We start from the raw sequence: 16678 nt of genomic DNA, 5'->3' as shown, positions 1-16678 counted from the left end.
TTAATAAATATGCGCGGTTTTGCGAAGCGCTCGGCGGCGATCTATACTCCGCGCCGCCTCCCTGGCCAGCCGACAGCGGACGCATTACATCGTTGATAAGTTTTTTCAATTCGCGAACGTTAAAAAACAAACGCGTTGCCTTCGGTGCCGGTTGGTCGCGCGCGCGGTCGATCAAAGCGCCGGCATTGTGACGAGAAACACGAATTCCTGGTCTGGAAACGAGTGTTTTAACAACGCCAACTCCCTCCCCTCTGTCCCCCTCTATCTCCCTCACCTCCCCTCCCCCCTCCGCCCGTGTCGCTGTTTCCCACTCACCCCCCTCGGTGTGCCCGGGCACGGCTCTCAAAATCTATTTTCATCGGCGGACAGATGTAACTTCGCTCTCTCGTGGCAGCGACGCGTGCATCGATCGTCAGATGTCTCTCGCCCACCTCCCCTGCATACGCTCTCTCTTCAATCTGCAGTCAATTGTTTCCAGCTAAACTGTTTGCCTTTCAGTCGGCACCCTTTTGCCGCGCAGCGCCGTCTATTTGCCCCGTTAAATGCGGCGCGCTTTCGAGACGCACCGAATTTTCGACGCGAGACGTCGGGACGTCGGGGCCGTAGGAGAGAGAGAGAGAGAGAGACGAAGAGGGGGTGGAAAGGGGTGCGAAGGAGTTCCACTCGGCTCGTGCACCATATAACGATCCGATAATTGATATCGCGATTAGATACCGGATATAGTAGAAACGATAATTTGCATAAGACAGACCCCGTCGTTATGCGAAACGCGTGGTTTCTGGCGCAGGATTCGCGTTTCGCATAACGACGGGGTCTGTCTTATGCAAATTATCGTTGTAGGCAAACAACGCGTTCGCAATATGGACAAATGTAATGTTCTCCAAACTGGAGAACGATTCGTCTTTTTAATAGATGAAAAAAAAAAGAACCCGCCTATCCTTTCGGTTCCGACCGTCGCCAAGAGACGATTAGATTGTCGCGCGGGATTCGATTACGACCGGATCTCGTTTCGGCAAATTTAGTTTATTTTTACGTCATCGAGCAAGCGCTTCTCCCTCCCGCCTCGCCCTTTTTGTCTTTCCACGGTCGCAATCACGGGCACGATGAAATTAAGACGCCACCGCGTCTTATAGGTTTTCAATTCGAAAACAATTAATCACCACCGCCTCCCGCGCGCCCGTGCCTTATCCGGTAACGGCTTAATTATAAAACAATCATACTCGGTCGGGGTACCGGTACGCGTAAAAGGCGATCGAGCGCCCTCCGTGGAATATGTGCTAAATCATCTGCAGGTCGTTTGTTAGCAGGTATCGGGGCCTTTTTCCTGGTATAACTACCCGCCGTGAGTGCACGAAATGAGAGACGATACCTTCGACGAGACGATACGCTGACGGGGTAATCTGCCCTCTTCTCTCTCTCTCTCTCTCTCTCTCTCTCTCTCTCTCTCTCTCTCTCTCTCTCTCTTTCTCTCCCGATCCACTTCAACGAGCCTATATAAAGTCACCGGACGTGTCTTCTAAGTGAATAAATCGCACGAGAACGCCATCGGTCTTTGATCGTAATTACAGAACGCTTTTTGTATTAAATGCATGACACCTTGTAGAGAATTTTGCTGGCAGTTTGGAATGTAATATTATTTGCTGCCGTTAAGACATAGAGAATAGGATACGCTTCGAAATTATTTCGGGCCGGTCGTTGCCTCCTCTCCAAAATTTTCCCGTGAAAGCGATCCATTCTATCATGTTCTCGTACAATGTCTCTTTCAATCGGCTTAAAAAGTGGCGATCCCGCACGAAAGTGAACGAAAGGCGGGACGCGTAGTTGTCGAGGGGGCTATATCGAAAAATATCGGTCGATCGGCCGATCCAGTGGTGCGTTCTTCCCAAAGGTGGCCCGATGATCGGGACGATCGATATCTCCTGTCAATCTCCTTCTTTCATTTCTTTTACCCCAAAAACCTCCTCCTCCCTTCCCCGTTCGTCGCGCCCGCTTCGCCGTGGCTTCATTCATGCTCGAGGAATTCCTTCTGTTTACGAGTTCCTGAAGATCGCGGGCCTCCCTGGCCGCTAACCGTCTCGTGGTCAGATTGTCAGTCGCTTAATTAACCGTGAAACGAGCGTGGGGTAGCCGGACACCATAGACGGGACCGCAGGATGGTAGGACATTCGATACACCCTCCGAATTCTCGCGCAAGAGCAACCTCGCTGGAAGAACGTTGGGCAGGGGGGAGGGGGGGGGGAGAAGAAGGAGAGAGAAGCGGGAACGAGCGAGAGCGAGGCGGGCTCGTTCGTTCTCTATGAAGTGGTCCTTGGAAAACATCGTAGGTAGATACGTACCTGGCTCTAACTAGGTAACCGGACACCCCGATCGCAGGCCGATGGAATTCTATATCGCACAGGTGGTAGTAGTGGCTACGCACGAAAGTGCCTCCGGTGACAAAACGAATGTTCGCCTATCTCAACTGCTGGAACGAATCACGCGGGTACGACATACTTCTGCACGCGCGCACCGGAACACTGTTCGATTAATTATTTCTAGAACCAGATCTCCTTCCGTCCCCCTCCGGCAGAGGAGGAAACATTTATTCGATTTACCGCGTGCGTTAATTTAAGATCTCCATCTCGGTTATTATTAATACGTATCGATGCTTTATCCAGTTAAAACGTTGTACGCTCGGTGTAAAAGTGAACGAAGTAATCAACCGGTATCGGTCACGTTTAACCAGTGCAATTATCGACTTCGAGACAGTCCTTAAAATTACGTCCGGTAATTCACAAACGGTCGCTAAAAATCCACCCTGTGCGAAAATAGTAGTTAACATCGACGACTCTAATTGAACTGTAATTCGACGCATATCGACAATTCGCGCGCTCGACTTGCACGTTTTGCGCTATCGTCGCTAACGGCGGCGCCGATCGTTCTCGTGTGTGCGTTTATTAGATTATTAAGGATCAAGCAGGTGGTGCGCAAGGGAGACGAATCATGACGCGAACCAGACCCGCGTAGATCAATCTCGGACGTTGAAGTCTGTGAGGTGATAAATCTCGTGGAGGTCGATACGCGCGCGCGCGCGCGCGCGTATCTCGATATCGTTAATTATCCGTCAGGGCCGCGTTGTTACGGGACGCGTGTAATGAGCGGTGTCAGGTGATCGAGGCTTCGTTTGAGAGCGTATCGGTTTGCGCCGAGGTCACGCCAGCGTGAGCCATCTTCCCGCGCGTCGACACCTTCCTGAGAAACGCGCATCGCGGGCATTGTAATCACCGCGCGTGATGTATCACGCTATATTAGACGTCCGGTATCGTGCCAGTCCTTTTTCCCGTGGTCCGTGCCGCGAGCGCGCGTACCCCAGATCGACAGCCGACAGAGATGAAATATGCGCGACGGCCGAGATGAAATTTTCGCGCGCGAAACGCATTCTCATTTGCGTTATCGAGTTCTCTTTTTTTCCACGAATGATTTTGCTATCGACGGAAAATCTGCCGACCGAAACGGACGTGTTGCTTACGCGACACTCTAATTTTCAGGTTCGGTTGAATCGGAAACGTTTGACGCGAGTCCGAACTCGGGCGATTTAGAAAGCTAGAAACGGCAGCGCGCGGTAATAATAAAATAATAGCCGGCGTTGCTGTGAGAGAGGCTGCAGATGCGGCGCGATGTTTAGCGCCTGCGAATCGGGAAGACACACGCAACCGCGCATTAACTCGGCATTGCGGGAGGGAAAGGGCGTTCACGATGGCATCTCATCGCTATATTTCATTGCCCGCGTCCGGGAACAAAGCGTTGCGAGAGGGGTATCAGTTACCTCATGAGCCACTATGAAAGGAGTACTCGTGGAGTACTCTTTTCAACGCCTTCAACAATCCCTCCCTGCCTGACGGAAACCCCCTCCCCCTTTTCTTTCTTCTCTTTCTCTCCTTCTTGCTCTCGTATCCTCGACCGCATCGCCACCTTCTCGTTCCTCCCTGTTTCCTCCCGGGTTTCTCGTTCCCGGCAGTCCGCCTCGGCGCGATCCTTCCTTTCAGCGCGCATAATACGCTCCTTTAGCCCCCTAATGAGCGGCAATTACTGTGTCTCTACGACTAACGATCAGTGACGATCGATGATCCCTCTCTCGCGCGAGGAGGGCCCCCGCGTGCACGCCCTCCGTGAACCGGCGACCATTTGTTCGGGTACGAAACAAAGCCGGGCCCGGTAACGCTTCGTGATAACACTTCGTCGGCGGAGGGATCGATGAAGTTGCAGCGCAGCATCTCTCTCCCTTCTCCCTCCCCCGCACCCCCACCATGACCTCCTCTCTCTCTCTCTCTCTCTCTCTTTCTGTCCGCACGCGTGTTCCATGCATGGAAAGTCCTTCCTGCGCGTTCGCTGAAGAGACTGGCTCCGAGTCAGCGGAATATTAATGAAATGACGATTGATGCCGGCTAACCTCTATATGTCTGCAATTACTTGTTAAATAGGAGGATGATTATTAGTAGGTAAGTCTTGAGGCCGTCTGACACTTAACGACTGTACTCATTGGTACTCGTGGTATACGGACAGTGCGCTTGCCTCGACCCATACGTATACAAGTTGTACAAGTGCACTATTGAGTTTATAAATATGGTATGATCCGTGAGAAAAACGGCTCTTTGTAACACGTAGGCACGTCCGTCCGCGCGACATAAAATATTTCTACTTGATCTTGTTGTTCCACTTAATCCTTTCATTAAAGGACAACATTGTGCGGCTCTTCGCGTTTGTAATTCGCGATCGTTAGGCCGGAGTAATTGCGAAACGCCGAGAACATACATTGCTACACCCCGGCCGTAATTATGGCAAACTCATTTCGCCAGCCGAAGCATGAATGAGCACTCTCGATGAATGATCTCGCATTTATATGTTTCAAGGCTGATCGAATTGTACCAACGCGAGACAATGGCTGGTTTCCGATTCATCCGAATGCAAATAATAATGTTTCGTTCGAATTCGAAATTCGCTTTCGTTCGCGCTGTCCGATCAATCACGGGCGGGCGGGAGCGTGAGATAGATCTCGATCGCTGGCGCTGAATTACAGCGCTCGCGTTTACGGAGGGATCGATCGTGCGATCGATCGTGCGGACCCTCCGAAAACGGTTCGGCGGATTAGCAGCCGCGGTGAAACGACAAAAATCCCGCGGATGAAAACAAAATTTCACCGTCCGGAGACCGTCGGGCGGGTCCGACGATTCTATTCGCGTACAATGTTATTTTCGTGTTTCCGTCGAATGATCGTATTCCTCAAATATAGATCCGCGTCACGTGAGCAGGCGTGATGAGAACGCCGCGTGTCACGCCGCGCCAATGCCAATCTCGCTCTCTCTCTCTCTCTCTCTAGGAGCGAACAAAAGATCGGTCCCGGCAACCGGGAGCCTTGAGGCTGCCGAGGATACGGGGAGATCGCGCGCGGGCACACCGAGACGTGGAGGCGTGTCTGTGCCGGAGAGAGACGTGCCGGACACACGTCATCGGACGACGATTCCGTGTACGAATCGATATCATCGTACGAATTAGTAGCTTGCGGTACAATATCTCGCCCTAATATTTCGTCCCTAACTCCCCGTTGAGCCACACACGCACGCACACATATGTCTTTCCGTGTGGCAAGTAGGTGCCCTCCTTTCTTCCCTCTCGTACGTTCCGGGGAACCCCCACGGCGACGGCGTGAAAACAGGCATCCGCGCGCTGCCGGTCCACTCACGGACCCGTCGTGAAACAAAAAGCGATCCCGGCGGAAACAAGTGACAGCTGGCCCGCGCACGTCAATTACCTATTTGTAATTTCTCGCCCCCCCCCCCTCTCCCCTTGCCATTTCGTTTTTCCTAGGTGCCGCGCGCGTCTTGCGAACGCGTCTAATTATTTGCCGATGGTGGCTGGTTCCTTTGAGAGCTCGTCAGACCGCGGACAGAAACGTTCCTCGCAGGCGGACCTTTGTGTCAAGCGAAATAGTACGCGTTAAGCGTGCTGCTTATATCAAAGCGGATTGATAGCAACTTAAATTAACTATGTGCCAACGAGCGCGGCATTTTAAATCTACTACACGGCGCGTGCCGTAGTGAACACGTTATACGAATATAAGCGTGACGTCTACTTATGCATATCCCGTCCTTCGAATTAATCAGCGTCGAGTTTTAGACCTCGGTCTTCTCGCGAGAACTCGAGTGTGCACGCCGAGCGATTTCGCCGAGCACTTAATTACGCCCCGACACTCACCGCGCCCTTATTAAATCCGCGTTTCGCCTCCCCCGTTCTCTCCTTCTCCTCCTCCTCCTCCTCCTCTTTCTCCACCTCTCGCTTTTCCGCGATCGTATTCGCGAGATCGCGAACGCGGAATGCCCCGGCCGCCAGCCGCTATCAATCACGTTACCTCGTAACAACCCCTTGACAAAAAGCTGCCACGCGAATTGCCACAGCCACCCCGAGGGGCGATACGTGGCGGGTAATACCAGAGTTCTTTTTCATCGCTTCCTGAATATCGCTCAGAATGTCGAAATACGGAATCATTAGTAACCGCAGCGTGCGATCCCGAGCCGCGATTCCGCCCGTCTCGCTCCTCTCGCCTCCGTTCCTCCTTCTCCTCCTCGAACCCGGCCCCGCTCTCTCTCTCTCTCTGCCCCGGCAATCTATCACGAAGGGCTCGTGCGAGCAGGTGTCATGGCAGTCTGGCCGCTAATGATCCTGGACATCCAACGTGGAATTAATCATTGCCTTTGTCTCTACTGCTTTTTGCCCGCTACGCGGCCCGCTCGCCGCGCGCGGCTTTTTGGCGGTTTCTCTCCCGGCGAATCGCGTGCTCGCCGCTCTTTGGTCATTATCGTCGTTAATTCGTCGAGCGGTGATGCTCCTCGGGCACCCCGAGTGGATGCCTCTCGATGACGAGAGCCCCAGCTTTTTCGAGGCGGGATCGTCATCGATTCGATCGCTAACGACACGGACGGAGGAGAGCGACCGCGCGCTCTCGGGATAATTAATTGATTATCGCGAGATCATTTTTTAACTCGCCGCTCCGCCCCCGTAACTCCGCGATGCGTGTTAATTCTTTAATACGTTCCCGTATCCGCTCCGCGTCGAATCGCGGTAATATTAAATTTATGCGTAACGTAAGCTTATGGAAACTGACAGCAAACCTAATAGACAGAGCGCTGGTGGCCTTAATGTTCTCCGTCTGAGATCCAAAGGTTAAGTTGATTTAATAAGAGTCTCGAATGGCGGAGGCAGCATTATTTATAGGCTCGGTACGTTCGCTTCGTGCGCGCGGCTTTTGCCGCAGCGACCGCAAGGAAATCGAACGGTTCGCGCGAGAAGGCGACCTGCCTGCCTCTCCTCTCGTCTCCTCGCTCTCGTACATATATGTATATATATACGTGGGGGGATTACGATTTTTCTCGCGCCGCGAAAATATTCCGCGCTGCAATTTTCTCACGGCCGGCGCCGCTTCCCGAAACGGGAGTTCCGCCTGATTCGTCGTCGTACATCTGTCGTCCATCTGCGGGCGGACATTCCCCGAAGAAGACGACGACGACGACGACGCGGCCGCGGCCGCGGGACATTTTTCGCGGTGGAAGATTGCGCAACGCGATGACATCCGCGTCTCCCTCGTCCATATTCCTTTCTCGTTTAAGGTCATCAAGATAACGGCGGTACCGCACTGAGTGACACTTGACCGTGACTCGAAGAAGAAGGTACCGGAAGGCATGTAGTAATGATTCGAAAGGACGTGCATCTCTCGCGCACTCAGGGGGGAGAGACTTCACGCGACCATAAATCCTGCCGCCGTCTTTTCTGGACGCTGATTTAAGTTTTATGCAAAAATCCTCGCGCTTCCTCCAGGTGCCTACGAGAAATTATTTCCCGAGGCGACACGTTGTTTAACCAAACATAAATCCCCGCGATAGGACGAATGGATAAATCTTTACTACGGTAATATTCTATCTCTCTCTCTCTCTTTCGAGAGAGATAGCTGCTTAATTTTCCGTGCTCTCTGAAAGAAGGATATGCGTAGACGTAAATAATATTTTATTTTGAAAAGCGATTCGTGTAAGTAGCAAGTGAAAGCGAATAACGACGTGATTTGCGACGTCGCATCGCTACAAAGTACGAGTTTCGTTAAACAAAAGATCGCGCGCGCGCGCGTATCCCTTCCATCGTTCGCAGTTACTCGAATAAAAAAAAAAAAAAAAGATAAAATAAAATAAAAAGAGCGCAGCCGGGGTCTCGCCGTTCACAAAGGAAGGAAGTAACCGGCATCGCGAATCCTGATGGAAGAGAAACGGGGTGGGCACGGAGGGAGGAAGGGAGGGAGTGATAGTGGTGTAGCGACGCGGGAGGTGGCAACGCAGACGGGATTCTGCGTGGAAACGCAAACAGCGCGGGTCTCTAATACACCGGGGACTTTATCAAAATCTGATAACTTCAGAGGCGAAGGCAACGCCGAAAGAGGAGAGCCGGGGAACACGCTCGAGCTAAGCCACCCCCGAAAAGCCGGCAACGCGGAGGGTTGCCGAGGTGGTTATATTCCCTTCCTCTCCCCCCCCCCCTCTCCGCTCTATCCCGCCTGGCCGTAGACGCCCCTTAGGAAGCGTCGAGTCTCGCGCTCCGACGTTCCCTTGGACGTAACGCGAACCGGTATGACGACGACGTCTGTATACGCGCGAGGATTTCTGCGCGCGTATATGTATCCTCGATTCCGAACGCGCTTGTGCCTCGTTCCTGCGTAAATCATAGCGTTTGCATAATTAATAGCGGCCTACCGAATGTACTATCGCGACGGATAACGAGATTTGCAACGTGAGCCTAATAAAAGATGGTCCGCGATCGAAAGCAAACGTCGCGCTTCGGTGTGGGATTGGCGCCGAGGCGCGGTTCCTCCTTCAAACGGCGATTATTTCTCGAGCAGTTCGGTAATTGATTGTAGCGGATGCGTCGACTGTCTCGGGACGAGACAGTCTCTACTATCCCCGTTTCTACCGCAAAACGCGACGGAACGCCACTCACCCCACCGGGTGGAGCAGCACACCAGCGGGAACCGCCGCGTACCCGTTCCATTCTCTCCCGTCCCCGTAATATATAGCTCTTACATACACCCACCCACACACACACACCCACACATAGATGCACGAATACTTTCACACACACATACATAATCGTGTCGGCCTGGCATCCACACAGACGCGCGAGTAGCTACGTGCGAGCGAGGAGATTGCTCCGGGGCTTTCGGGGTTGAGCATATTGAATAACTCGCTCGCTGGACCGCGAAAATATACCGCGAGGCTGGCAGTATGCGGATCGACGTTTCTGAAAGGACCTTCCAGGATCCTCGGGGCGGGCACCGTATCCTGTCTACGTGTCTACCTAACCTATCCCGGGTCAGGACGACAACGACGGCGGCGACGACGACGACGACGACGGCAAGTACGCGGCATAGTAGATTCGCTCCGGCTTTACCCTCATGTGTCAGAAGTGAAAATGCACCACGGAGGGAATTTCGTTATGACGGGAAGCTGCTACGTTCTTCGTGGGTGCCGACACGTGACGAAAATGAAACATTTGGGACGCGCATCTTGAGGACATCTCCTTGCATCTCGCTCTCTTGCCTTGCACCTCGAAACGTGGTACAAACGATGGCTTGGATGGTAATAATCCCGGAAGCGCGTGTAAATTGCCGATTACGTTGACGTAAATCGGCGCAAAGATAACGATCGGAAATATTTTATATCCATTTTTGTTTTGTCAATCGAAACATAAAAGCGGTATGGAAATCGCATGAAATTTTTAGTAGGGAATGTACTTATTTATACTGGGATTTTACAGTCTGATCGTTGGCGGATTTTATCAATCGGGAATTAAGCTCTTTACAATGCATGCAGGATGCCTTCCTCGTCGATGTTGTTCAGAATTCATAATTCGCGAATAAAAAGGGAATTGCCTAAAAGAGTGGAAAGTACGGCTGATAGATGGAAAAATGATAAAAAAAGCCGCTATATTTTTTTGTGGATTACATTATTCAGCGTTTCGGAACTAACAACGATTGTAACAAACTGCGTTATCCAGTGATGCAAAATATATCTCTTATGAATTTTTTAATGGTATGCTTTTTTCCGCGTCGCGGCTAATGAACGCTACCTGTACTCGGTGACCGAGTTATTAAATATTGGAAGCACGTAACAAAAAGCGCAAAAAGCCATTTCGATATAAATATGAATTGGATGCGGAGAAAAATTACTGGGAAAAGTCCTGCATATAATGCCGGATATAATTGAATAAAGCGTATAAATTTATCTAAAAATTATTCAAAATAAAAATTATCACAGTTCGGTTTTCGCGCCACCCCGTGTGCCCGGACACGATATTAATTCTGCATAATAGAAATATTATAAATAAGTGATTATGCTATATATTTGCATAATTATTTATTTACGATATTTCTGCATGATATGGTTGGTAATTAGTAATTGCAAACAGTATTGTCAATAACAAATAACGGTAAATGCGAACCAAGAGTAATGTGAGATTCGCAGTAAAATTTACCGCTTGTGTTACAACAATAATACTATAATCTACATTTCTTAAATATTGTGAAACAATCCGCATATTTATAGTCGATTGTACTGGATTCCGCGTTTCTCAAAATTTTTTCGACATAGGTCGATGTTTTCAAAAAAAGACGCGGATATTTCGAAAGATTTTTCATCTCCCTATGTCTGTCTAGACGAACCAAGGACTCTCCGTCCCGAGATTCGACGGATTACATGCAGGAAAATGTGGCTCGGGGCCAGACACGGAATGTCATTACGTCGGGTAACGATAGGTATGTCGCAGCCATTGTTCAGCTTCAGTTGAATGTAGAGAGAGCCGTGAGATCAGCAGACTTACACAAACAATTTTTCCTCTTTTTTTCGGGGGGGAATTGTGTTATATTGTTTAAATAATTCGATAGAATAGCAAACTAAATTTTGCTTGTAAAGTTCGGCTTCTTTGCGCAAAACGCTTTTTGTCTCGTTGTTTTAACAATAATAATTTTGTGAGTATTCAAACATTGTTTCCTCGGTTGTTCGAATCAAATGAACATTCCAATGTGCTCAAGAAAATTGTTGTACATTTCACAATGGCTTGATAGACGCTTAAAAGTTCTTGAGGATTATTTTATAAAATTGCCTGAAATAATGTTACCTTTCAATTACAACGCTATATATATATATATATATATATGAAATATGCGTACGGCAAGCATTTCTAACGATTCATCATCACGTACAAAGAAATTCTGGCACAGTTTTCATTCGATCTTATCGCGTTGCATAATCCGAAGGAATTATACAATATTATGTTCCGCTTAATAAATCTAGTGTTACGCATATTTTCTCGCGACGGCAAAGCAACAATCGGACACGAGAACACGATCTGTTTTACCGTCAATGACGTAACATGCAGTACTGTACTTATGGCAATTATGTGGCAGAGTTATATAAACATTTTCCTGAATTTTTAATAAATGCGTGACCGCCGTACGACAGTTTAGAGACAATACATGCTCCGAACGTGTAATCTTTATCCGCTGCGCGAGCTCATCAAGATCAATTAGAGCAATATGGTCGAGCCATCGTCGACCGTTAACGATATATCAATTACAGCGTTAGACGTAGATAATGACTATTAATGACTTCATTCAGAGCGCAATAATTACATGATATACGTCCGCGCGTATGGGGACAGATCTAGGTCGGCACTATTTTCCACGGGAGAATGGCAGTTTTATCATGTTCGTGGGTTATCGAAGCATTTATCCTGATTTATAACTGACGCGACCAGTGCGAAATGAATTAGCACTTTAATCCGCCAGAATGTTGCGTGTCACCTGCAGAACCGTGCTCCGTTATCGATATGAGGGACTTGATGCGTACTCAACTTAATATCAAACAGCAGGTTTCTTACCGGCTTTTCAGCAATCAAAAACGATACAAATTGATTCTCGTGTTTCAAAAATTATCAACGGCTTTAATTATTTTTAGTTGCGGATTAATTGAGAATTCTTAATCACTTTGTTCACCGTTGGACATCTTGACGCTTTTTGCGTTATTTATATCGATTTCTAGTTCTACGTGGAAGGCATAGAGAAATGTAAGTGTTTTACTTCTTTATTCTAAAAGCCATTCAATTAACTTTTAGCGTCATTTAGACGGTACATTAGATAAATACCTTTTTCCTGAGGTAGAATCGAAAGCGCGATGTGTCGTTCGGTAATGTCGCGCATGCAAGGTCGCGTGTTCGAAATGCGGAAAACTGCCCGGGATTCCTGGGGAAGCAATAGCGAAAATGTTCGGGTAGGTCTTCCAAGAACTCATAAATCACACCGGGAGCAACATCCGGTTTGCGCGTCGAGACCACTCGAGTTTTCCTAACGAGAGGGAGGAAAGAGGAGCAGCTCATGGCATAGAAAACCCACCTCAAGTTTCCCTTTTATAGGCAAATAATGGCGGCGTCGGGCGATAAATAGCCGAACAATACAGCTGGCAGACCGTTACCTGCCCGCGACGAAACCGCTCGTGTCGAATCGAATTGAAATGACAGGTGGTAATTCCCAACGAAGACTCTACTTCCGTTTTTCTATCGGCTACACTTTGCCGATGATCCCCTATTAACGACCAGCCGTGATTCGTGAAGAGAAATTCATCCCTTTTCCAACTCCCATATTATCCGGACGCATCATTTTTCTTCTCTTTTTTTTTGTGAAGTTGACGACATTTTGTAACATGATCCTTCGAATGTTAAATATCCCCATTAAACATCCTCGTCTTTCATCACAGAGTTGTGATCAAAAATCGAAGAAGCATTTAAATAGAGAATAAATCAGAATAGAGTCAGTAACGAATCCCTGAGATTTCTAACTAAGTTATTAGCCAGTTACTTGTATTCTAGTTTATTTTTACTTGTATAATTAAATCAGACTAAACTATGCATATTAGCATATCAATTGTGTGAATTGTTCCGAGTAGACGTTTACTTTTTTACGCTCCATTTATTTCGCTGAATAAATGCTAATCTAAAACAAATTTATTACAACCGTCACGTGCTTTTTATTTTGAAAACGTAATTAATGAAGGAATGTAATATTCAATAAAGAGAGGCAGAGGAAATAAATGTATATGCATGATATCCTCTTTATTTTCCCGCACAAAGCGGAGAAAGCAAGAATCTGAGACTGATTCAAATGCTATTTTAAAGCTATCCTGAACTTCGAGTATATCATATGGAGGCATAGAGAAAGAGAGGGAGATAGAGAGAAGAGAGAGAGAAAGAATGCGGGAGAGGATAGAGAAAGAGCGAGAGAAAGAGAGAGAGAGAGGGAGAGAGAGAGCAAGAGCGCGATGTCAAAACACAATTTGAAAGACATAATTCGAAAATCGTCGTTCGCCCGACGGCAGCGACCCTCCGTCGGACGTCAAAATGAAATTATGCGACCCTCCACAACGGGGACCTTGGGGCAGGCACAAAGGCTCGTTTGCCGAGGACACAGTACAACAATCTGTCTAAAGGGACCTAAACCACTAATCGTTTCGCGATTAACTTCCATTAAACGCTACTTAATGAACAAAACTTTCCTTCTATATCGTGACCAACCGCAGACGGTCTCTAAGACGTTTTTGTGTGTGAATTGAGTTCTTAGTTTTTATCTTACGGGATACTCTGTGATTCGCGCGCGTGACATTTTATAAACTACTACTACTAAACGCTTCAATAAGAAGATTGCGACAAATCGACAAATCGTTTGTACAGTCTAACGTAATCAATTACTTGTACAATTTTAGAAATATCATGTTGCAGTATTGCAAAACGAAAGCTACAAATGATGTGTGTAAGCTACAAATAATTTTCAAGCAAATTATATACTATTGAAAACATCATTTATACAGCTTATTGTCTAATCACGTCTTATTAGTGAATGGAGTATACAGTCTCCCTTTGAGAAAGATTAAGTGCAACCATTGATTTTTGTTCGATACCATTCAAGAATTCGTACATCATTTGCACGCATATTTTTAACATTAAATGATTATTGTATATCGTATATTGTTGGTTATCCAGCACTTTCGGTATCGCGGACTCAATAATTTCCGCTGTTATCAATGAACCAGCGCTCTCGTAAGAGTACGCGTGTATATGTACATATACGTATTTGCGAGTATTCGCGAGAACTGTTTGTTGATTTAGTGTATATTTAACGATATTGAAGATTTGAGCGTACACGAATACCAGACATCGAGTGTATGCGAAATATTTCATTGAAAAGTAAATAAATTCTATTAGTCGGTTAAAGACCAGGGATATAACATTCCATCACGTAAATCATACTTCTTTACAACTTGTGCGTGTCGATTTATTTATTTTCGTGAGAAAAGGATTTGAACGAGTTTAATCTTTCGGAATTTGACAAGCTGTTTGACAGGATCGCAATGGATTTTTGTCGTTCGAACGATTATCAATCCTCTCAGCAGTTTGTCCTTTCCGGCTAAAGAAAGAACGGGAGAAAATGGGATTAGATTTACGACACACCTGTTTTTCGCTGCAGCAGCGCGATCTCTTTGCCTTCTATTCTTGAACCAATTTCCAACTTGCGTCGGCGTGAGTCCCGTCGCGGCGGCCAGTTCCCTCTTCTTTCCCGGATTTGGATAAGGATCCTGGAGATACCATTCTCGGAGCAGCGATCTGGTTCTCTCTTTGAAGCAATGCGTCTTCTGCTCGCCATCCCAGATTGTCCGCGGTAATGGGAATTTCTTCCTCACGCGATACTTGTCTACGGGACCCAGCGGTCGGCCGCGGAGTTTTTCGGCTTCCTGGTAATGCGCCTCCAGCCACATAGCCTGCAGTTTACCGTGGGAATCCTTGGTGAACTTGTGCCTCTCCAATATAGCATAGAGCTCCCGATAATGTCCCGAATGAAACGCCACAATGGCACGCGCTCTGAGGACAGCCTCACTCTGATTCAGTTCTTGAACGTTGGGATGAGCAACCGGGAGGCTCCATAGGAACCTGGCCAGCCTCTCGATGTCGCCGCTCTCTTCTAGGGTCTCGCAAACCGTTGCCACCTGGCTGACGGAGAAAGATAGGGTTGGCAGAGCAAGATACGGACAAGGTACAAGCGGACCGTTCGCGTTTGGCGGCGTGGTCCCAGCGGCGGACATCTTCCCGAAACGATGATCCTCTCGCGACACACCAATTTTGATTTCGTTTGTCTCCTTCGAGTATCGACGTCACCCGGACTTGTCGCGGTTCAGGAAACACGCGGCTTCGATTTATGCTTGCTCTTGGATCTTCTCATGATTCGTTGGAGTCGCGCGTGATACGCTCGTTCATTACAATCAGACGGTGACGGTCACTGGACGATTACCCACTTCACTATCGGCACCACAGAATTTTTAAGTTCGAAAGTACAAACTATCAGGTATTATGATATTTGAAAAGAAACACGACGATAGAGAATTTTAATATCTTACGAGATGAGAGAGAATTGCACCGAAGAAAAACAACCGCCTCTGTTTCCACAGGTACTCAATTATGAAAGCCCACATTGGCGATTCTCTCGCTCTCCTCCTTTCTGTTTCTCTCTCTCGTGCGCGTCGCGACACGTCACTGATTAATTTCGAAACAATTCCCGAAAGGCGGCACGTGGTAACGTTTGAATTGGAGCAGGCTTGCGTTGTGAAGAGCTCCGATGCCCATTGAAGATCGCTGTCAGGTGGGTTCGCGCGACCGTTCTCCAGGTCGCTCAGGTAACACCCACTAGGCCAGGCGCGCTGACGTTCTTCCACGTCGTGGGGATATCACGCGAGGCCGCTGTTGCCTGGATCGTATCGGATAGCAAACTGGTTTCGTTTACAAGCCGGCATCTCGGCACCGGCCCTACCCAGCATGATACGTTTGTACGCGCCCGTTGCAACCGGGCTGTCTCGCTGGCGCTCTAGACCTACCTCTACCTCTCTGTCTCGCTACTTCCACCACTGTCCGATCTTTGTGTAGGGGTATAGGCGAGAAAAAGAGACGGCGATAGACGACATCGGGGGGACCGATGCACAGACCACGCCTCCCAGGTACACCGGGATTGGCCGGATCCCATCCACGTAGCCATGGTAACCTTTCTTCGTCCTTCCGTTAGGCAGCATAGGGAGCTACAGTTGTGTCGGTTAATTATCCCTTCCACGTACAGTCGGGCCGGTTATGTGATCCCCACCGCGAACCTTCTCCACCACCATCGGCGCCCGCGGCACCTCTCACGCCCTCCCCTCTCTGACAGGCGGAAAGGAAGCGAGACGAGGAGAGAGAGAGCGATCGATGTACCTTGCAGAATGTGGAACAGAGAGGTTGGTAGCTGTTCGCGGTTGTAGAGGGGAGGAACGACATGATCCCATGAGCTGCTGCTGTTGCTGCCGCCGTGACGCCACTGCTGCTGTTGCTTCTGTTGCTGTGATCTCGCGACGAACTGTTTTCGACGTTGGACTCGGTACCCGAGCGATAGCTGGATAAGATTGATAGGCTGCCAGCCATCCGCACTCAGACTAGGACCGTTTACGTATTTCGCTTACTTTTCGTTTATTCTTCAGTCACGGACGAATTTCTCCATATATTTCGTTTACTTATTTCACTCGCTGATTTATTCGTTCGTTGC

The 16678-nt window shown here is 48.4% G+C and overlaps 1 protein-coding gene across 4 annotated transcripts in view; it reads right to left on the bottom strand.

The window, feature by feature from the left end:
- The window catches only part of LOC105838545 (homeobox protein SIX3), a 51142-nt gene extending 35191 nt beyond the window's left edge, over nt 1–15951 (bottom strand). The window contains exon 1 of one of the 4 annotated variants that reach the window (XM_012684185.3): nt 14569–15951. In XM_012684185.3, coding sequence (XP_012539639.1) covers nt 14569–15197 — 629 coding nt within the window. In that variant the 5' untranslated portion in view covers nt 15198–15951. The remainder of the gene's footprint in view (nt 1–14568) is intronic. The other 3 variants (XM_012684184.3, XM_012684187.3, XM_012684186.3) reach the window with 3 other exon arrangements.
- Nucleotides 15952–16678: the final 727 nt, after the last annotated feature.

The sequence above is a fragment of the Monomorium pharaonis genome, chromosome 10 (assembly GCF_013373865.1).
Source record: "Monomorium pharaonis isolate MP-MQ-018 chromosome 10, ASM1337386v2, whole genome shotgun sequence".
Taxonomy (NCBI): Eukaryota; Metazoa; Arthropoda; class Insecta; order Hymenoptera; family Formicidae; genus Monomorium; species Monomorium pharaonis.
This window is presented reverse-complemented; position numbering and strand designations above follow the sequence as displayed.